Raw genomic sequence first — 24,147 nt, forward strand, 5'->3', positions numbered from 1 at the left:
AAGAAAATTCGGCAACATCAAATAACTTCAAAAGCCATGCTTAATGATGTTACGCAACAGGAATGGAACAATATAACACACGAAGAATCCAAAAAAATAGTGCAATCTATGCCAAAAAGATTGACAGAGGTTCTGATACGCAAAGCTGTTCAGTGGTGCCACTTGTCTATATTTATTTGTAAATTGTATGAAAATATTTTGTACAAAATAATTAAAAGCTGGTTTTTATTTTAAAGTTATTTTTAAAAAGAACCGACTTTAGTGTTTGACTATGATTATGGGCCCCTATCTTTTCCAATTTTCCACAACAAACAACTTTCTTTCTTTAGATGTCCCGGTTACTTTTATTGTTTACGTTTTTTGTATTTTTTTTAATTTTGTATGTCAGCTATTCAGCGTTGCCACTTGTCTGCTTTTTGTTGTATATTGTATGAAAACATTTTCTACATTTGCACCCAGTTAAAGTCGGTTTAATTTAAAACATACTTTAATTTTGACTATGGTTGCAAATTAATAAAAAGCAGGTTTTTATTTTAAAGTTGTTTTTAAAAAGAACCGTTTGACTATGATTATGGGCCATGATGTTCAATATGATTGAACATATAATAAATGTTTTGTTTATGAATCGTTTTCATCGAAATTTTCACTTAGAAATAAATTTGTGAATTGGTATTGATAAACCCACAATTCCAAAAAAAATTTTCAAAAATCACAAAAAATTGTATTTTTTAGATTTTTGACTTTGTTGACTGTACCAAGGTCCGGATTATAAATTGTCTTGCAAGATATTTAAGAACATATTGGGTCATACAAGAATGGTTTTAATTTTTTAAAAGCAGATATTCCATTCGAGTAAATTTGGCATAAATTCGCAATTTACAAAAAAAATAGGTCTAATTCGGACCGCGCAGTTATAAAAATTTTCAAATTATTTTCTTTTATAGTACTTCCCTAAATGTTACCTTTGAAAGAAATATAAACACATTATTTATTTTGTTTTTTTTTTCTGTATAACAATAATGTAAATACTTTGAAATAATCTGATGGGGACAGATTACCTTAAATCTTCCACGCCTTTGGGATTTGGGAGTTGAAGCTTTAATGGAAGATTATAATTTTAATCACTCAAAGTTAGTGATTAAAATTATATAGAGTTTTGAAGAGAAATAAAAGAGATTAATAGTTTCTTTTCAAAACGTTATAATGATTTTATTTCAGGGGTTTTGTTACCTTTTGTTTGGTTTTATATGTAGGTGAAGAACTTCAATTGTGGCAAGTACAAGTTTGTGTTAAGGTAAGTATGTATATGATTTAGAGTTACGGTAAGTATATATTTTAAGGTTACGGTAAGTATTTAGATTTACGGTAAGTATTTAAATTTACGGTAAGTGTTTAAAAAATTGAATATATAAATATAGTAAAATTGAGGTAAATATTGAAGTTCCGAATTTGAAGTTGTTCAGCCTGTTGCTAAGTGCCAAGTGAACGATTTATAATTATATTTTATGTTTCAACATTTTCTGTTCTCAACAAATACAAATAATTTTTGGAACATTCCCGTTAGTATATGTTGCTAGCAACTTCAAATTCTTTAATTAAATTAAGGTGATACATATTTTTCAGTTAACAATTCAAATATATGTTTAGATAAATAGTACATTTGGAATTCATATATGTTACTATATATATAATTTTACAAAATTTAAATCATACAATTTTCAATTCAAGGATAAAATATAAAAATTATTTTATTATGTTTATTGTCTAAACTTAGGTTTAGACATGGCGCCGGCCTCGGCATTTGCTATTATTATTGTTTACTGGTAACACACAACACATCGGCCAGTGATTTTATGGCCTCGGCTAAAATATGCGCATTTGGCTGTTGTAAATTGGATGGTTGTGCTGTAGGTGGCTGAATTTCCTGCTGCTGACGATGTTGTTGTTGTTGCTGCTGGTGATGACGATGTTGTTGTTGATGTTGATGACGCTGATGTTGTTGATTTTGACGTTGTTGATGATGACGTTGACGTTGTTGACGATGATGATGAAGTTGACTACTCTGACGCTGAAGTTGACGACTCTGATGCTGAAGTTGAAGATTCTGATGCTGAGGTTGAAGATTCTGACGATGAAGTTGACGACTCTGATGTTGAATATGTGGTCTTCTAGGGCTGGCTGAATGGCGTTGGGGGCTTGACGTGCTTCGGTTTGGCGATGCACCTCTTCGCTGCCGTTCTTGGCGACGTGGCGGATGCAACAACGTGTGGTGTAATTGGTCGCATCTTTTGCACGCTCCCATAGATGAGCAAGAATTTAGATTATGGCTCCTAGCCAAGCAGTTGAAACAGTAGCCTAGATTTCCAACCACTTCCCTCCTCTTCTCTACTGACATCTTCTTGAACTTCCGGCAGAACCTTAAGCCGTGGTACCCCCTGCATATTAGGCAGTAAAATACCTCTAAATCTCTTGGCTGATGGCTGTTGTTGCTAATGAGGTTACGGCTTGGGCTTGTAATTCTTGTTGCCGTTAGTCTGCGGTTAGATCTATTATTAATAAATGGAGATTAACAGAAGAGACAAAACAAATTGATTAGTTTGCGAGTTAAAATTCAATTGGAAGCTGGAAAAGAGTAGATTTAGTAGGAAATCGGATTAGAGTTGGGTTATTAATGAGTTATATTTAATAATGATAGGAAATGAGTGTAGTATTATAAGTAATCTTATGATTCTTAATATATGTGTGAAATATGCTTCTTGTGAAATCTCTAGTTGCCTAAAAATGGTAGATAGCATAACTTTACTATGGGTCTAGTTACCAGTCCAGAAGATGTGCGTATCTCCGCAATACGAGCGTTTTTATCTGTACCATGGAAAATTTTCTCAATCCTACCTAGACGCCACTCATGAGGTGGTAACAAGTCATCAATTACGACTACTAGGTCGCCTATTTGACGGTTTGGAGCACAGTTTTTCCACTTATAGCGTTTATGTAAAGATTTTAAATATTCCTCCTTCCATCGTATGGAAAACTGGTGATGAATGGCTTTCAACTTTTCCCATCGGTTTATAACAGAGATATTTTCATAAGTTTGCTCGGGAAAGGCCATTAAAGGAGACCCTCTTAGGAAATGTCCTGGAGTTAGTGCTGTTAAGTCAGATGGATCTTCTGATAGGGCAGAGATTGGGCGAGAGTTGAGAACAGCTTCAATTCGCGCCAGTATGGTAGAGAATTCCTCAAAGTTGAATTTCTGAGCGCCTGCTACACGCTTAAAATGAAACTTAAAGCTCTTTACAGCGGCTTCCCATAAGCCGCCCATATGAGGAGCGTGAGGAGGTATAAATTTCCATTCAAACCCGTGAGCTATATATTTTTGGGAGATATCTTGAGCTGAGTTTCTGAGAAATGTTGCGAATTCGCGTTCTAGAGCTCTACTTGCCCCAAGAAAGTTCTTTCCGTTGTAACCCTTTGGGGGAGGCCCCGCCTCCCGACGAATCGAGCGAATGCGGCTTGAAACGCCGCCGTACTTAGATCAGAGCAGGCTTCTAAGTGAATAGCTCTTACACTGAAGCACACAAAAACGCAGACGTAACCTTTAACATAAGTGGAATTGCGTAAGGGAGAGACCTTGAGCTCAAAAGGCCCAGCGAAGTCAACGCCTGTTGACTGAAATGGTGGCGATAAAGTGCACCGTTCAGGTGGTAAGGGAGCCATAATTTGGGAACAGGGCTTTTGCCTTTGTATTATGCAAATTTTACAGTTGCGTATTATGCTCTTTACTCTAGGTTTAAGCCTTGTTATAAAATATTCTGTTTGTATCATTCTGCACATTTGGCTGCATTCAGCATGATACAGAAATTGATGTAAATATTTAAGATACAAACGACAGAATTGTGAGTTACCTGGGAGAATTATAGGGTAACGCTCATTGTATGGAAGAGTTGAGTTAACTAATCTACCGTTTGCTCGAAGAATTAAGTCTGAGTCCAAAAATGGATTTAAAGTGTTTAGGGGACTTTTATTTGGCAAATTTTTAGAGGCTTTCAAACATTTGTATTCTTCGGGAGTAGTATAAATATGGGGTTTCTGGCGTGATTTAGAGGAATTTTTTTCCTCTAAACTGGCAGTGAAGAGGAATATTGAAAAGTTGTTATGAGGAATATTGAAGAGCATTTTCTGAAATTAAGGCAGCTACAATTTGATGACGAGGAATTGTTGGCAGAGAAAAAGGTAGCGACAATTTGATGACGAAGAATTGTTGGCAGAGAAAAAGGCAGCGACAATTTGTAAATTTTTGTTTTCTTGCTTCAGGTAATTTGAGTAATGTATAAAAATGCTTTGTGTGTTGTATTGTGTGGAATTGATTTTGTTTTTTTTTTATTTCATTAGTTTTGTTGTACTATTGTGTAGAGGCTTTTAATAAAGTTTTAATAGGAGGGTTTATTTTCTTTTAATTAGTCTACATTAGGGTACACAATTTTTAATGGGATAATTTTTTTGTTTTTATTCACATTTAACATATTCATATCTAGAATACTTTTAAAATTAGTATATGGCTCAATATTTACACAACGAACGTAAATTAACATTCTTCTCAATTTGAAATTACAAAATGAAAATAGAATTTTAAAGCATACGCCACTTAAATCTCCTCAGTATAACATAAAATCTAAACAATTTTCATAGAAGCAAATATAACCACGAAAAATCTCTTTATTCAAATAAAAATTTAAATAACTATAACAGGTCTCACTAAGCCTTTAATTCACAAGTCTCCACTAAATATAACTTTAAAACGAAAATAAAATGTTAATAAAAGTCTTTACTTTAACCAAATTTTAAGAAAAAAATATGAATTACCTACTTAAAACAATATAAAATAAATCCCTACACCAGTTTTACAAATTTCAAACATTTTAATTTCAGAACAAGGTCTCAGATATAAAAATAAATTCACAAAATAAATATTTTAATCCAAATTTCATCCAAAATTTAAGAAACAATTACCAATTATTTAACTGCTACAAATCAATAATAAATTATATTCAAACTTAGTTTTCAGTCTTTATTTGGGAATTGAACTTTCAACCTCCTAATTGATAGATTAGCTCATTACCAAATAGCCTGTCGAGTCATCTCAACTATATAATAATAACTTTATAATAAAATTCTGGTTATTGAAATTACTTTTTAAACCCTAAACAACAATACTAGATGTATAATAAGGTCTCATTAAAAATAATTACAAGTCTCCACTTATTATAACTCCACTAAAACATAATTTTAACAATCAATGAAATCCCCTATAAAGTAAATAAAATTATCAATTAATGAAATGAAGAATAATAAAAATAGATTAATAATTTTTAATTCAAAATCAAATAAAGATTTCAAAATACAAAAATATAAATTTTAATATTAAACTACCTCAAGAGCATTAATGATCGAAATAATAATAAGCATTCAAAAAGAATTCTCCAGAATTTTCAACACAACATCTATTATAAAATTCTCCACTCAAACCTAACTTTGTCAAACAAATTTTAATCTCACATTTCTAACACAATATTTTAGATTCAAAAATCTAATTAAGCAGATAATAAAATTTATCATTTTTAAAACATAAAATTAAATCAACAACAACTTTAACCACAACTTCAAAAATCCAATATTTTCAAAGTTTACATCAAGTCTACATAAAATAATATGGTCTACAAAATATTTCAAACTATAAATATTAAAAATTTCTACAATTGCATAACAACTAATGAATAATATATTCAATTCAAGTTTAAAAATTTTCTACTTTTTTACATTTCTACTTTTATAATTTTTTACTTATCTACTTTTTACTTTTTTACATTTTTACTTTTATAATTTTTTACATTTCTACTTTTATAATTTTTTGCTTTTCTACTTTTTACTTTTTTACATTTCTACTTTTATAATTTTTTGCTTTTCTACTTTTTTTACTTTTCTACTTTTATAATTTTTACTTTTTTCTTTTCTACTTTTCTATTTTTTACATTTCTACTTTTTTTACTTTTTTACTTTTATAATTTTTACTTTTCTACTTTTTTACATTTCTACTTTTATAATTTTTACTTTTTACTTTTATAATTTTTTAAATTTCTGCTTTTATAATTTTTTGCTTTTCTACTTTTTACTTTTTTACATTTCTACTTTTATAATTTTTAGTTTTCTACTTTTTACTTTTATAATTTTTTACATTTCTACTTTTATAATTTTTTACTTTTCTACTTTTTTACTTTTCTACTTTTTTACATTTCTACTTTTATAATTTTTTGCTTTCCTACTTTTTTACTTTTCTACTTTTTTTTTTACATTTCTACTTTTATAATTTTTTGCTTTTCTACTTTTTTTACTTTTCTACTGTTATAATTTTTACTTTTCTACTTTTCTATTTTTTACATTTCTACTTTTTTACTTTTCTACTTTTATAATTTTTACTTTTCTACTTTTTTTACTTTTTTACATTTCTACTTTTATAATTTTTTACATTTCTGCTTTTATAATTTTTTGCTTTTCTACTTTTTACTTTTTTACATTTCTACTTTTATAATTTTTTACATTTCTACTTTTATAATTTTTTACTTTTCTACTTTTTTACATTTCTACTTTTATAATTTTTTGCTTTTCTACTTTTTTACTTTTGTAATTTTTTACTTTTCTACTTTTTTTTACATTTCTACCTTTATAATTTTTTGCTTCTCTACTTTTTTTATTTTTCTACTTTTTACTTTTTTACATTTCTACTTTTATATTTTTTTACATTTCTTCTTTTATAATTTTTTACTTTTCTACTTTTTTTCTTTTTTTCTTTTCTACTTTTTACATTTCTACTTTCACAATTTTTTGCTTTTCTACTTTTTTTTACTTTTCTATTTCTACTTTTATAATTTTTACTTTTCTACTTTTTACATTTTTACTTTTATAATTTTTTACATTTCTACTTTTATAATTTTTTGCTTTTCTACTTTTATAATTTTTTACTTTTATAATTTTTTGCTTTTCTACTTTTTTTACATTTCTACTTTTCTAATTTTTACTTTTTTACATTTCTACTTTTATAATTTTTTGCTTTTCTACTTCTACTTTTATAATTTTTACTTTTCTACTTTTTTACTTTTATAATTTCTACTTTTATAATTTTTTTTACTTTTCTACTTTTTTACATTTCTACTTTTATAATTTTTTGCTTTTCTACTTTTTTTTAATTTTCTACTTCTACTTCTACTTTTATAATTTTTACTTTTTACATTTTTACTGTCATAATTTTTTAAATTTCTACTTTTATAATTTTTTGCTTTTCTACTTTTTACTTTTTTACATTTCTACTTTTATAATTTTTAGTTTTCTACTTTTTACTTTTTGCATTTTTACTTTTATAATTTTTTAAATTTCTACTTTTATAATTTTTTGCTTTTCTACTTTTTTACTTTTCTACTTTTTTACATTTCTACTTTTATAATTTTTTGCTTTTCAACTTTTTTTTACATTTCTACTTCTACTTTTATAATTTTTACTTTTTACTTTTATAATTTTTTACATTTCTACTTTTATAATTTTTTAATTTTCTACTTTTATAATTTTTTGATTTTCTACTTTTCTACTTTTATAATTTTTACTTTTTTCTGTTCTACTTTTTACATTTCTACTTTTATAATTTTTTGCTTTTCTACTTTTTACTTTTTTTACATTTCTACTTTTATAATTTTTTGCTTTTCTACTTTTATAATTTTTACTTTTCCACTTTTTACATTTTTATTTTTATAATTTTTTACATTTCTACTTTTATAATTTTTTACTTTTTTACATTTCTACTTTTATAATTTTTTGTTTTTCTACTTTTTTACATTTCTACTTTTATAATTTTTTGCTTTTCTACTTTTTTTTACTTTTCTACTTCTACTTTTATAATTTTTACTTTTCTACTTTTATAATTTTTTACATTTCTACTTTTATAATTTTTTACTTTTCTACCTTTTTACTACTTTTTTACATTTCTACTTTCATAATTTTTTGCTTTTCTACTTTTTTACTTTTATAATTTTTTACTTTTATAATTTTTAGTTTTTTCTTTTATACTTTTTTACTTTTCTACTTTTTTACATTTCTACTTTCATAATTTTTTGCTTTTATACTTTTTACATTTCTACTTTTATAATTTTTTGCTTTTCTACTTTTTACTTTTTTTAATTTTTTACATTTTTACTTTTATAATTTTTTGCTTTTCTACTTTTTTACATTTCAGAACACATTAATCATGAAATAATCCAGACACTTCGATTACATGAAAAATTAGGTTTTACATATAAATTTACATATAAAAACATGGGTTTTTATAATACATATTGCTTAACAATTTCTAGCCCGACCATATAATACCCTACACTAAGTAAATGACCAAAAAAATTGGGTAACATGACTTCCGTATATATAAAACTTATTTGCAGAGAAATTTGTATAGATACCTATAAAAATTAAACATTTATGATCGATAAAGTCCAATTTCTGGTGGACATTTGTATGGGGGCTAGGTAAAATAATGGACCGATTTCAGCTAGTTTCAATAGGATTCGTCATTGGAAATATCTTCAAAATTGCGACCTGTACTTTTCGCACAAGGTTTACATGGATAGCCAGCCAGCCATGAAAACTGAATTCAATAAATGAATCAACAACACAAAGAGGGTCAACAACCCAACTCTGTAAAAATGCATTGAAAATTCGTTATCAGATACTATGTTCAAGGTTAAATTCGAAGAAATTTTTATTTTATTTTAAATATTAATGTGTTTTAAATTACAACTTAATACCGGCACGCGACAAACAAAAAAACTATGCATTCTATGGGAAAATACATTTTGCTTACGCCACAATTTAACATTTTTATAAATTCATTTATTTTTTTGTTTTTAAATAATTTGGGATTGCAAAAAAATTATGAAATGAAAACTGAATCGCATAAGTGAAGTAACAACACAATGCAGGTCAATAACCAACATGGTGGAAATGCATTAAAGATTCATATTTGAAAATATGTTCAAGGTTAAATTCAACGGAAATGAAAAAATTTGTAAAAAAAAAAACATAATTTTGCTTTCAAGAAAGCAAAACCAACAACAACAACCAGTAAATTTACTTGATTTTGTTTGAAAACAAGTATGTGAAATCTCATGATAATTACATGATTTGTGGATTATCGAGTCGATTTTAAAAAATCGAGTGTATTTGAATAAAATTTATTTTTACACTCGATTTTTTAAAATCGACTCGATAATCCACAAATCATGTAATTATCATGAGATTTCACATACTTGTTTTCAAACAAAATCAAGTTAATTTACTGGTTGTTGTTGTTGGTTTTGCTTTCTTGAAAGCAAAATTATGTTTTTTTTTTACAAATTTTTTCATTTCCGTTGAATTTAACCTTGAACATATTTTCAAATATGAATCTTTAATGCATTTCCACCATGTTGGTTATTGACCTGCATTGTGTTGTTACTTCACTTATGCGATTTAGTTTTCATTTCATAATTTTTTTGCAATCCCAAATTATTTAAAAACAAAAAAATAAATGAATTTATAAAAATGTTAAATTGTGGCGTAAGCAAAATGTATTTTCCCATAGAATGCATAGTTTTTTTGTTTGTCGCGTGCCGGTATTAAGTTGTAATTTAAAACACATTAATATTTAAAATAAAATAAAAATTTCTTCGAATTTAACCTTGAACATAGTATCTGATAACGAATTTTCAATGCATTTTTACAGAGTTGGGTTGTTGACCCTCTTTGTGTTGTTGATTCATTTATTGAATTCAGTTTTCATGGCTGGCTGGCTATCCATGTAAACCTTGTGCGAAAAGTACAGGTCGCAATTTTGAAGATATTTCCAATGACGAATCCTATTGAAACTAGCTGAAATCGGTCCATTATTTTACCTAGCCCCCATACAAATGTCCACCAGAAATTGGACTTTATCGATCATAAATGTTTAATTTTTATAGGTATCTATACAAATTTCTCTGCAAATAAGTTTTATATATACGGAAGTCATGTTACCCAATTTTTTTGGTCATTTACTTAGTGTAGGGTATTATATGGTCGGGCTTGACCGAGTTTTCTAAAATAAAAAAATTATTTCAATTCAAATAAGTACATACATATGTAATATAGAAATTGTTAAGCAATATGTATTATAAAAACCCATGTTTTTATATGTAAATTTATATGTAAAACCTAATTTTTCATGTAATCGAAGTGTCTGGATTATTTCATTATGATTAATGTGTTCTGAAATGTAAAAAAGTAGAAAAGCAAAAAATTATAAAAGTAAAAATGTAAAAAATTAAAAAAAGTAAAAAGTAGAAAAGCAAAAAATTATAAAAGTAGAAATGTAAAAAGTATAAAAGCAAAAAATTATGAAAGTAGAAATGTAAAAAAGTAGAAAAGTAAAAAAGTATAAAAGAAAAAACTAAAAATTATAAAAGTAGAAAAGTAAAAAATTATAAAAGTAAAAAAGTAGAAAAGCAAAAAATTATGAAAGTAGAAATGTAAAAAAGTAGTAAAAAGGTAGAAAAGTAAAAAATTATAAAAGTAGAAATGTAAAAAATTATAAAAGTAGAAAAGTAAAAATTATAAAAGTAGAAGTAGAAAAGTAAAAAAAAGTAGAAAAGCAAAAAATTATAAAAGTAGAAATGTAAAAAAGTAGAAAAACAAAAAATTATAAAAGTAGAAATGTAAAAAAGTAAAAAATTATAAAAGTAGAAATGTAAAAAATTATAAAAATAAAAATGTAAAAAGTGGAAAAGTAAAAATTATAAAAGTAGAAAAGCAAAAAATTATAAAAGTAGAAATGTAAAAAATTATAAAAGTAGAAATGTAAAAAAAGTAAAAAGTAGAAAAGCAAAAAATTATAAAAGTAAAAAATTATAAAAGTAGAAAAGCAAAAAATTATAAAAGTAGAAATGTAAAAAATTATAAATGTAAAAAGTAGAAAAGTAAAAATTATAAAAGTAGAAATAGAAAAGTAAAAAAAAGTAGAAAAGCAAAAAATTGTGAAAGTAGAAATGTAAAAAGTAGAAAAGAAAAAAAGTAAAAAATTATAAAAGTAGAAATGTAAAAAAATATAAAAGTAGAAATGTAAAAAAGTAAAAAGTAGAAAAATAAAAAAAGTAGAGAAGCAAAAAATTATAAAGGTAGAAATGTAAAAAAAAGTAGAAAAGTAAAAAATTACAAAAGTAAAAAAGTAGAAAAGCAAAAAATTATAAAAGTAGAAATGTAAAAAAGTAGAAAAGTAAAAAATTATAAAAGTAGAAATGTAAAAAATTATAAAAGTAAAAAGTAGAAAACTAAAAATTATAAAAGTAGAAATGTAAAAAAGTAAAAAGTAGAAAAGCAAAAAATTATAAAAGCAGAAATGTAAAAAATTATAAAAGTAAAAATTATAAAAATAGAAATGTAAAAAAGTAAAAAAAGTAGAAAAGTAAAAATTATAAAAGTAGAAAAGTAAAAAAGTAGAAATGTAAAAAATAGAAAAGTAGAAAAGTAAAAATTATAACAGTAGAAAAGTAAAAAAAGTAGAAAAGCAAAAAATTATAAAAGTACAAATGTAAAAAAAAAGTAGAAAAGTAAAAAAGTAGGAAAGCAAAAAATTATAAAAGTAGAAATGTAAAAAAGTAGAAAAGTAAAAAAGTAGAAAAGTAAAAAATTATAAAAGTAGAAATGTAAAAAATTATAAAAGTAAAAAGTAGAAAACTAAAAATTATAAAAGTAGAAATGTAAAAAAGTAAAAAGTAGAAAAGCAAAAAATTATAAAAGCAGAAATTTAAAAAATTATAAAAGTAAAAAGTAAAAATTATAAAAGTAGAAATGTAAAAAAGTAGAAAAGTAAAAATTATAAAAGTAAAAAAGTAAAAAAAGTAGAAATGTAAAAAATAGAAAAGTAGAAAAGAAAAAAGTAAAAATTATAAAAGTAGAAAAGTAAAAAAAGTAGAAAAGCAAAAAATTATAAAAGTAGAAATGTAAAAAAGTAAAAAGTAGAAAAGCAAAAAATTATAAAAGTAGAAATGTAAAAAATTATAAAAGTAAAAATGTAAAAAAGTAAAAAGTAGATAAGTAAAAAATTATAAAAGTAGAAATGTAAAAAAGTAGAAAATTTTTAAACTTGAATTGAATATATTATTCATTAGTTGTTATGCAATTGTAGAAATTTTTAATATTTATAGTTTGAAATATTTTGTAGACCATATTATTTTATGTAGACTTGATGTAAACTTTGAAAATATTGGATTTTTGAAGTTGTGGTTAAAGTTGTTGTTGATTTAATTTTATGTTTTAAAAATGATAAATTTTATTATCTGCTTAATTAGATTTTTGAATCTAAAATATTGTGTTAGAAATGTGAGATTAAAATTTGTTTGACAAAGTTAGGTTTGAGTGGAGAATTTTATAATAGATGTTGTGTTGAAAATTCTGGAGAATTCTTTTTGAATGCTTATTATTATTTCGATCATTAATGCTCTTGAGGTAGTTTAATATTAAAATTTATATTTTTGTATTTTGAAATCTTTATTTGATTTTGAATTAAAAATTATTAATCTATTTTTATTATTCTTCATTTCATTAATTGATAATTTTATTTACTTTATAGGGGATTTCATTGATTGTTAAAATTATGTTTTAGTGGAGTTATAATAAGTGGAGACTTGTAATTATTTTTAATGAGACCTTATTATACATCTAGTATTGTTGTTTAGGGTTTAAAAAGTAATTTCAATAACCAGAATTTTATTATTTTATTATAAAGTTATTATTATATAGTTGAGATGACTCGACAGGCTATTTGGTAATGAGCTAATCTATCAATTAGGAGGTTGAAAGTTCAATTCCCAAATAAAGACTGAAAACTAAGTTTGAATATAATTTATTATTGATTTGTAGGAGTTAAATAATTGGTAATTGTTTCTTAAATTTTGGATGAAATTTGGATTAAAATATTTATTTTGTGAATTTATTTTTATATCTGAGACCTTGTTCTGAAATTAAAATGTTTGAAATTTGTAAAACTGGTGTAGGGATTTATTTTATATTGTTTTAAGTAGGTAATTCATATTTTTTTCTTAAAATTTGGTTAAAGTAAAGACTTTTATTAACATTTTATTTTCGTTTTAAAGTTATATTTAGTGGAGACTTGTGAATTAAAGGCTTAGTGAGACCTGTTATAGTTATTTAAATTTTTATTTGAATAAAGAGATTTTTCGTGGTTATATTTGCTTCTATGAAAATTGTTTAGATTTTATGTTATACTGAGGAGATTTAATTGGCGTATGCTTTAAAATTCTATTTTCATTTTGTAATTTCAAATTGAGAAGAATGTTAATTTACGTTCGTTGTGTAAATATTGAGCCATATACTAATTTTAAAAGTATTCTAGATATGAATATGTTAAATGTGAATAAAAACAAAAAAATTATCCCATTAAAAATTGTGTACCCTAATGTAGACTAATTAAAAGAAAATAAACCCTCCTATTAAAACTTTATTAAAAGCCTCTACACAATAGTACAACAAAACTAATGAAATAAAAAAACAAAATCAATTCCACACAATACAACACACAAAGCATTTTTATACATTACTCAAATTACCTGAAGCAAGAAAACAAAAATTTACAAATTGTCGCTGCCTTTTTCTCTGCCAACAATTCTTCGTCATCAAATTGTCGCTACCTTTTTCTCTGCCAACAATTCCTCGTCATCAAATTGTAGCTGCCGTAATTTCAGAAAATGCTCTTCAATATTCCTCATAACAACTTTTCAATATTCCTCTTCACTGCCAGTTTAGAGGAAAAAAATGCATCTAAATCACGCCAGAAACCCCATATTTATACTACTTTCGGGATAAAATGTTTCTTGAGCTAAAGTAATTAGACGTGGTTTCGTAAATTTCATTTCCGCATGTGTTAGATTAATCAAAGTCTCTTTATGAGTCTTTTTTCGTAAATTTTTTATGCAATTCTTATAAAATCTGAACATATAGCATACAACTCGTAAAGCTTTGCTATAAGATTAGAATCTACTCAAAATTTCACTGTCTTGAACTTCTGTATGTAGGGATTGGGTTTCATTTTTTAATATATCTAAAGTTTTAAGTGGATTTCTTTTTGGCCACTCTGTTGAGGGTTTAGTAAGCCATGATGGTCCATGCCACCATAGAGAATTGTGTGCTAGATCTTGGGGCTTGCAACCACGGGTACCAAGATCTGCTGGGTTATCGTGAGAGGGGACATGATGCCATTTTGCATCTGACACTAATCTGTGAATTTGGGCTATTCTGTTAGCGACATATGTTTCCCATGTCGAAGGAGGTTTTGAGAGCCAACCTAGCGTTATGGAGGAATCAGTCCACAAATGAATCTCTTCAGTATTGATTTTAAATGATGAAGTAACATAATTGACGAGATTCGCTAGGAGAACTGCGCCACTTAGTTCCAAACGTGGCAGAGAAACAGTTTGAATAGGGGCAACTTTACTTTTCGCTACTAACAAATTAATGAACGTAGTTTGGGATCTAGTCTGACACCGCAAATAAATTGTGGCACAATATGCTATTTTGGAAGCATCTGAGAATCCATGCAATTGAATCTTGTCTGAGGGATTATATTGTATCCATCGAGAGATCGAAATTATTGTCACTTGAGACAGATCTTGTACAAGTTCATTCCACTTTTGTAGAGATTCTTGTGATACATCTTCATCCCATTCTAGGCATTCCAACCATAGTTGTTGAATGAGTGTTTTTGCCCTTATAACAATAGGTGCGAGCCATCCAGCTGGATCAAACAATTTTGCCACTGATGAAAGAATCTGACGCTTAGATATTTTTGTAGCTTGTTCAAATGGATCAAAATTATAGGAAAATGAGTCTGAGAGCGCATTCCACTTAATATCAAGTGTTTTGGTAGAGCTTGCATCGTGGAAGCGAAGAAAATCTGAGTCATATAAATCCTCTTTTGGAATGTGAGAAAGCAATCTAGGATCATTTGCAGTGATTTTCCTTAATGGGAACCTTGCTGAGTTTAATGTTTTTATAAGTTCAGTTTGGGCAGAAAGAGCTTCTTCAATCGTATAACCTCCTGAGAGAATGTCATCGACATAAGTTTCTGTTCGCAGAACTGATGCTGCTCTAGGATATTCTAATTCGGAATCTGATGCGAGTTGAAGAAGTGTCCGAATCGCGAGATAAGGAGCACAATTTATGCCAAAAGTGACGGTTTTTAATTGATAATCTTTAATTGGATCATCTGACTCATTTTGAAATAATATTCTTTGAAAAGATCTATCTGAAGGGTGAACAAGTATTTGGCGATACATTTTTTCTATATCTCCACTAAACACATATTGGTATTTTCTCCAATTAAGGATTATAGTAATTAAGTCGTTTTGCAGAGTGGGACCTGTATGTAACACATCATTGAGCGAGATTTTTGATTTTGATTTTCTTGATGCGTTAAATACGATTCTTAATTTGGTTGTTTTGTGTTCTGGTCGAACTACTGCGTGGTGTGGTAAGTAAAAGGAATAATATTTATCTTTAGATACAATTTCACTGGAAGAAGTTTCTTCCATGTGATCTAGGGTTATATAATCATTCAGAACTGATTTATATTGAGCTTGAAGTTCTGGATCTTTTGCGAGTGTTTTCTCTAGGCTGGAATATTGAGCTAATGCAATATATCTAGATGAGCCTAGGGAAACTTTGTCGGGAAATTCTGATTTGAATGGTAGTCTAACTACGTACCTTCCATTCTCTTGTCGAGTAGTAGTTTGAGTATAAAACTTTTCACAAATGTCATGTTCAATGGCTTTTGGATGAGAAGTAGGAATTTCTTCCTGTTCCCAAAACCTTTTTAATGTATTATTTAGATCTGCAGTTTCACATGGTGTGACTGCAGTGGTAAAAGTTTGGATAGTTTGGGTTTTGATGGGACCACTGAGTACCCAACCAAAAACAGTATTATAGGCCGATGTTTGACCACAAACATTTTTCTTAATACCTTCAATATTTATGGAGTGTTCATAATCATTTCCTAATATTAGATCTATCTGAGAAGATTTGTTAAATGTTGTATCTGCTAGATCTAATTCTTTTAAAACGGTTGAGTCCGGTATTTCAAAATTGTGCGCTGGAAGTCCTTCTGTTACTTTTGGCAACACTATAGCTTTAATGGGGATTCGTAAGTCATACCTTTTGGCGTACAAAACAAGCTCGCATTCTTTGTTTGCCGTTTGCCTTTGTCCGCCAATACCGTAGATTTTGAAATGAGATTTTTCATAGGGTAACTGAATACGATTACGAATTCTTTCTGTTAGAAAAGTTCGTTGAGAACCGGGATCAATTAACGCTCTAATTGTAAAAAGTTCACCTCTGTGCTCTATTTGCATTAATGCTGTTCGCAGCAATATATTTTCACTGCATGTAGAGCAGTTGGCTTGAAATTGCCTTGAGGTGCTAGGAATTTCATCTTGTGGGTTTATTCTTGAAATTTGAGTATTTGTGGAAGAATTTTGATTTTGATTGTTGTGACTAATTGCAGAGTCTTTATATTGCGATCTTTCTGCTGATTGAGTAGCATGTTGTATTTTTGGCTTCATATGAAGCAAAGTATGATGAGGCTTTTTACATTGTAGGCAAGTGTATTTACTTCTACAATTAGCTTTAAGATGAGATGACGCTAGACAATTATTGCAGAATTTATTTTTAAATACATAATCTACTCTTTGCTGTACCGTGAAGGCTCGAAATTTTGGACATATTCTCAAAGAGTGGTTTTCTTTGCATAACTTGCACGACAAGTTTAAATTTTCTTGGGAAATGTATGTCTGTATATCAGATTTGGGTGTATCTGATAGAGTGAAACAATCTTTAGTGGTTTTTATGCTGTTGAGACGTTCCACAGCTTCATATCTGTCCACTAGGAATTGGGACATTTAGTTCCACTTTGGAAGATCACGTGGAGAAGTTAGTGATTGTTCCCATAGCGAAAGTGTAACATTTGGAAGTTTGGTTGAGATTAAACGTATGAGAATAGGATCCCAGCTTTCTACGTCGACGACAAGCGTTCTGAGAGTAGCTAGGGAATCATTTACGGATGATTGAATTCTCCTGATTGACTCACTATCCTCATTTGTTGCCGAGGTTATATCAAATAGGATTTTTATTTGATTGTCTACCAAAACTCTTTTGTTTTCATAGCGGGTTTTTAGTGCATTCCACGCTAGATCAAAATTGTCGTTTGAAAGGGAATATCTCTTCACTATTGCCCCCGCTTCACTTCTCGTTTTATTTCTGAGGTGATATAATTTAGTCACTGGTGTTACCTTTGGGTGGTTTATGTATACGGCCGTGAACATGTCACGAAATGATGGCCATTGTTCATAACTACCTTTGAAAATTTCGGTGTCACAAGGAGGAAGTTTAATACATGAGGTGTCAGGTGTAAAATTTTGAGTGGAAGCTTGCTGGGGTATGGAAAATCTAGCTGATGTATTGAAGCCTTGCATATTAGAAGCGTCGACTCTAAAAGTCTTCACTAAGTCGGTTATTTGCGAATTGCAGTGATAGTATGTTTCAATGCACGCATCAAAATTTGTTTTTGCAATTTCTTTGAATTCTGGGTCTATTGACTCTTCAGAAGCTGTCATTACTTTTTGATAAGAATAATCTAAATTACCCCATCTCGATTCCAAGTCCTTTAACTTGACCTCGAGAACTGATTCAGTTTGGTCTTCGACATGAATCGTATTAAACTTTTTGCAAAATTGTAATAAATGATCGCATTTAAATACAAAATCTTCCTTTAGAATAGGGTCAGAATTAGAGGTATTTTTCGATGTCGTAGCCATTTTGACAATTTGATTTGGGCAAGTTTTAACTTAATTTTGTGAACTGGTGCTAATGGGAATAGCGATAGATTTTAACTTCTAATTAAGTTATTAATTATTTTTCTTGGAGGCTATTTGGGCAATAGCACTAGACTTTGGTATCTAGTTTTAATATTTCTTATGGATTTGAAGCTATGTGGGAAATAGCAATAGATTTTTAAATCGTGATAATATATTTTGTAGATTTGGGGCTATTTTTAGAAATAGCAATAGATTTTGGTATCTATTTAAAAATATTTTTTAGATTTGGGGCTATTTGAGAAATAGCAATAGATTTTGGTATCTATTTAAAATTATTTTTTTAGAATTGCGGCTATTTTTAGAAATAGCAATAGATTTTGGTATCTATTTAAAATATTGTTTAGATTTGGGGCTATTTGAGAAATAGCAATAGATTTTGGTATCTATTTAAATTGTTTTTTAGAATTGCGGCTATTTTTAGAAATAGCAATAGATTCTGGTATCTATTTAAAATATTGGTTAGATTTGGGGCTATTTGAGAAATAGCAATAGATTTTGGTATCTATTTAAAATTATTTTTTAGATTTGGGGCTAGATTTTTATTCTCTAGTTATCTATATTAGATTTTTATTCTCTAGTTATCTATATTATTTATTTTCATAGAATTTTTCATATTATGATTTATTTTCTTTCCTTAAATTGCTTTATTTCTTTAATTTTCGTACGCCTTATAAATTTTATAATTCGATAATTTTAAAATGTATTTAGTTTTAATTTTCGTTCGCTTTATGAAAATTTATTTTAATAAATCGAAAATTTTAAATTGTCCTTGATTTTCATTCGCTTTATGAAATTTATTTTAATAAATTGAAAAAAAATTTTTTAGAATGTTCCTGATTTTAATTTTTCACACACTTTATGAAATTTATTTAATATTGTTTTTGATTTAAATTTTCATACGCTTTATGAAATTTATTTTAATCTTGAAAATTTTCTAAAATGTTTCTAATTTTAATTTTTCTCACGATTTATTGAATTTATTTTAATATTGTCTTTGATTTAAATTTTCATACGCTTTATGAAATTTATTTTAATCAGTACATGTTCATTTGATTAAGGGATAATACCTTGTTTAAATTTGTAGCGTACCAATCAAACATAAAAGCTGAGATTACTGTTTTCTTTTGTTATTCTCTTTCCCTTTCTTTTTTCTTTTTGTATAATTATTGAAACCACTCAAACAAGAACATTGAGTAATTGGGATCAAATAATTTTGTTTATCTTTTAAGCAAAGCAATATTTAGAGAGTTTGTGAGTTTAACATATGTTTTAATACAGAGCTTTATCTTGAAGAGTTTTTATTTTAAACTCAATAAAGAGAACACAATTAACATTTCGTTTTTAAACAAGATTGTAGATGTAATAAGAGTATAAAATATTAAAGTATGAGTGGGATTATAAGCGGTTAGTGGGTAAAGAAATAAATTAATAAGTTTTGGTTAAAAATTATTTAGTATTGTGTTTTTTATAATATTCCTTGTAATTTTATTTAGATAATTTTTCCTTTTATATTATCTTTATTAAAGAGCGAATTTAGTGTTTTCGTTGTTAATTATTTGTTTTCGATGTTATTTACTTGTTTCATTTATCTGTTTTTTGTTTGTTGTGGCTGTATATGTATTTGAATACACATAACTTTTTAATTTTATCTTCTTTTTAGAAAATAAAAACCACTTACGAGTTCGTTAAATAGACTGTTATGAAATTTTACTTTTTTTTTTATTTATTTGGTTCCTGTTTGCTGTGGCTGTATATGTATTTTAAATACACATAACTTTTTAATTTTATTTTCTTTTTAGAAAATAAAAACCACGTACAAATTTATTATGTTTAAAATATTTTATCTTACGCAATTTTTTAATATTAATTGGCACTACGGTAACCCTGACTAAATATCAATTGAGTTATTTTATCGTTTCGTTTCTCTTTTGTGTGTGCTTTCTTTTATTTTTGTTAATTTGTCATTGAATTGAGCTTTCTCTTATTTTTGTAACAATCTGGGGGAGGAGTTTTATTTTAAGAGAATGCAATATAAGAATGTTCACTTGTTTTTTTATTTATTTATATCAATTTTCCCTGTGTATATCTTTTAATTTAATAAATTTTTTAACAAAATCACTTTCTTATGTTTCTTATGCAATTAAATTTTCAGTTTTAAGAGGAACAAATGAGAATAATTATTTATAAAAAATTTACTTGATTTCTTTTTTTCTAGTTGAGTGAGATTATTTACTTGTTTTGTGTAACAATTTGGGGGTTGAAAATATTTTCTCTTTTAGTAAATTTTTTCTTTGTTCTCTTAACTTTGAAATTTTTAAATTGTTTTAGTTTCTTATGTTTATCAAATAGCAATTTTCTTTTATATGTGTTTTATATTTTTTCTTGTATAACTTTCAACAAAAGTACTTTTTTAATTTTATTTTGTTTAATTGCGAAATTTAAGAGGAACAAATGAGAAAATGAGTTTCCTAACAAAAAAAAACTTACTTGTCGTGATCTTGAGTGATATTAAAAACTTTGGTGGTTGAATTTTATTTCTTATTTGAGTAACAATTTTTTCTTATTTTGTTCTCTTTTCTTTGATTTTCTTTTCTTTTTTGTATTATTTTGTATGTATACTATTTTTTTCTAGACAGAAACCAAATTATAACGGTCTTTTTTTTCTTAGGGTATCACTATTTTTAAAAAAAATTTTATGTATATATAAATTTTTTCATGTACATATGCACTTCTTTCTTGTAGCAAATTACATACATACATATGTATTTTTTATTTTTTTCTTTAAATTGTATGTATTATATATAGTGTATCACTAAACAAATATATCTATATGGATATTAACCGCACTTAAATTTTTGAATATGTATATTCTATTAGGGAATCAATAAACGATTAAGTAAATTTTGATGCAAATATTTAATCGTGTACAAAAAATTTTCTTTATTTTAGCACTTTATTTCTTTTTGTTGTTTTAATAAATTTGGTTTAGCTTTTTAATGCATGAATGTGCAATTTTTTCTATTTTTCCAAATTAATTTTCACTTTTTTAATTTAACTTTTAGTTTTTATATCACTTACTTTTTATATTTTTCGCGTAATTTTTATATTCTTTTGTCTTTATTTTATATTTTTGTTTAAATTATAGCGGTTTTCCCTTTTCTTTATAATTTTAATTTTCTCGATTTTAAGTTTTCCGTTGAATAATATATTAATAAGGTTTAGGTACTCACTTTGGTTTTGGTTTTTGTACTGATTTTATTGTGTGGTGTTGATTTTTCGTTTACCTCATTATGTTGTGAAGAGAGTTTGATTGAGTCAAATTAACCAGGGTGACCAGTTCAATTTTTGAAGGACCATGAAATAATCTGATGGGGACAGATTACCTTAAATCTTCCACGCCTTTGGGATTTGGGAGTTGAAGCTTTAATGGAAGATTATAATTTTAATCACTCAAAGTTAGTGATTAAAATTATATAGAGTTTTGAAGAGAAATAAAAGAGATTAATAGTTTCTTTTCAAAACGTTATAATGATTTTATTTCAGGGGTTTTGTTACCTTTTGTTTGGTTTTATATGTAGGTGAAGAACTTCAATTGTGGCAAGTACAAGTTTGTGTTAAGGTAAGTATGTATATGATTTAGAGTTACGGTAAGTATATATTTTAAGGTTACGGTAAGTATTTGGATTTACGGTAAGTATTTAAATTTACGGTAAGTGTTTAAAAAATTGAATATATAAATATAGTAAAATTGAGGTAAATATTGAAGTTCCGAATTTGAAGTTGTTCAGCCTGTTGCTAAGTGCCAAGTGAACGATTTATAATTATATTTTATGTTTCAACATTTTCTGTTCTCAACAAATACAAATAATTTTTGGAACATTCCCGTTAGTATATGTTGCTAGCAACTTCAAATTCTTTAATTAAATTAAGGTGATACATATTTTTCAGTTAACAATTCAAATATATGTTTAGTACATTTGGAATTCATATATGTTACTATATATATAATTTTACAAAATTTAAAACATACAATTTTCAATTCAAGGATAAAATATAAAAATTCTTTTATTATGTTTATTGTCTAAACTTAGGTTTAGACATACTTTTTTAAAAAACTACTTTTTAAAATATTTTTTATTTAAATGAATATACCTTTTCTCTCAGTAAAGATTTTGAAATAAGTAATTTTCCCTATTACTAATAGATTTGTTGATAATTCAAAAATGTATATTTTGAACAAAATAGGGAAAATCCAGAATTTTAATTTTCAAATGTGAATATCTCGTCAACTATTTTTTGTAGCTGTCTTCTTGTAGATTCTACAACTATATAAATATTTAAAATCAGATTGAGAACAAAAATTTGGCATCATTTTTAATTTTTCATATAGCCGAGATACCCCATTTTGGTGCGTTCAAATTCAAAACTTATAGACTCAGCTACACCTCCTCTATAGCCGTGGAATTTTATTAAATTAGGACTGTTGGTTTAGAAGTTAAAGATTTATTTCATTTTTTTTTATTTCCCCTACTATGTTCGAGAGGACATTTGTACAGGGGCTAGGTGAAATCATGAGCCGATTATGACCAAAATTAGCAAAGTTTTTCCTTATGTCGAAAAAGTGATGTGGACCAAATATCATGGGAACATGTTTAAACTTGCGCCATAAAATTTAAGGTTTTAAACTATATCCCTTTTTGAACTTAATTTATAATTTTGTATTTTTTAATTGGACATAAAAATATATAGGAAAGCAAGGAAAAGTTGTCGCATCATTTACATTAGATAACCTTATATCTTCTTACAGAACCAACCAAAAAAATCTGCCTTAACTTGCCTCTCCACAATTGCCGATCCAAAAAGGTACATATTTCGTGCCAACGAATTTTTGACTACAGGTCTCAATTTTAAAGATAATTCGACAGAAATTGGCAAAAACTTTTATATTGTCCCAAGAAATAAGCCTGTTGAATTTAGATAGAATCGGTCCATTATTTCTCCTAGCCCCCATACAACTGCCCTATCTGATGAAAATAGTTAAGTTCTCATTAATATCTTAATTATAAGCATATCCAAACCAAATTCAGCACAAATAAGTTTTATATAAGCCGAACTCGTACTGCCAAATTTAGTACCGATCGGTCCACAATGTTCCATAGCTCCCATATAAGTACCATTCTCGAAAATAAGAAAATAAGATTCAATACAAATAAGTTTCATATCAAAAGAAAACTGTTTATAATCACTCGGTGTAGTTCGGGCTTGCCCGACTTGCAAAGAATTAAAAATTCTTGTTTGTCTTGCAATCCAATTAATGCAAAAATGCAATGAAATATTTAAAAACCGAAAGAAAAACTAAAAACGTTAAAAAATATGGCAATGTTTAAAATCTTATTTGCAAATAGTGACGTTAATCAGGAATTGTTTTCGAGAGTTAGCTATTTGCAAATAAAAAAATAATTCACTGTTTATACGGCTAATTTTTCAACTTTCAATATATTTATTTGCGAATAAGTCGTGCGTATAAACGTAGTATATACTTTCTTCCTTGATTATTATACCCTACACCACCATAGTGGGGAGGGTATAATGCTTTTGTGCAGATGTTTGTAACGCATAAAAATATTAGTCTAACACCCACCTTAAAGTATACCGATCGACTTAGAATCACTTTCTGAGTCGATTAAACGATGTCCGTCCGTCCGTCTGGCTGGCTGGCTGTCCATGTAAACCTTGTGCGCAGAGTACAGATCGAAATTTTGAAGATACTTCGATCAAATTTGTTACATATTATTTTTTCGGCCCAAGTACCATGTCTATTGAAACTGACTGAAATCGGTCCATTATTTCAACTAGCCCCCATACAAATGTCCTTCCGGAATTGGACTTTATCGGTCATAAATGTTAAATTTATATACATATGTATCTCCACAAATTCCGCTCCAAATAAGTTTTATATATACAAAATTCATGTCACCAAATTTTGTTACGATCGGTCCATAATTAGTCATAGCTCCCATATAGACCCGCTTCCGAAAATCACTCTAACGTGCATAAATCGCTTAAAAATGTTGGTATACAAATTAATTTTTATATTTTTACAAGATTCTAAGTTTATTAAGTTCAAATTATATTTCATGTTTTTCGTTTTTCTTTC

At 27.2% G+C, this 24,147-nt stretch overlaps 2 protein-coding genes across 2 annotated transcripts; both read right to left on the minus strand.

The window, feature by feature from the left end:
- Window positions 1-1,183: 1,183 nt before the first annotated feature.
- LOC135958807 (G-box-binding factor-like) lies at window positions 1,184-21,197 on the minus strand. Its single transcript, XM_065509709.1, has 2 exons — window positions 21,069-21,197; window positions 1,184-2,546 (listed from the first exon to the last, which is right to left on the minus strand). Exon 2 carries the CDS (start codon window positions 2,393-2,395, stop codon window positions 1,811-1,813), a length of 585 nt encoding a protein of 194 aa, XP_065365781.1. The 5' UTR covers window positions 2,396-2,546; window positions 21,069-21,197; the 3' UTR covers window positions 1,184-1,810.
- On the minus strand, window positions 14,094-17,015 carry LOC135958552 (uncharacterized). The gene has a single exon (XM_065509454.1). The coding sequence runs from the start codon at window positions 17,013-17,015 to the stop codon at window positions 14,094-14,096; it is 2,922 nt and encodes a 973-aa protein (XP_065365526.1).
- Window positions 21,198-24,147: the final 2,950 nt, after the last annotated feature.

This window comes from Calliphora vicina, chromosome 4, assembly GCF_958450345.1.
Source record: "Calliphora vicina chromosome 4, idCalVici1.1, whole genome shotgun sequence".
In the NCBI taxonomy this organism is placed as follows: Eukaryota; Metazoa; Arthropoda; class Insecta; order Diptera; family Calliphoridae; genus Calliphora; species Calliphora vicina.

Coding starts and splice junctions, on each gene's coding strand:
- LOC135958807 (XM_065509709.1), bottom strand. CDS start 2,395: ATGTCAGTAGAGAAGAGGAGGGAAGTGGTTGGAAATCTAGGCTACTGT.
- LOC135958552 (XM_065509454.1), bottom strand. CDS start 17,015: ATGTCCCAATTCCTAGTGGACAGATATGAAGCTGTGGAACGTCTCAAC.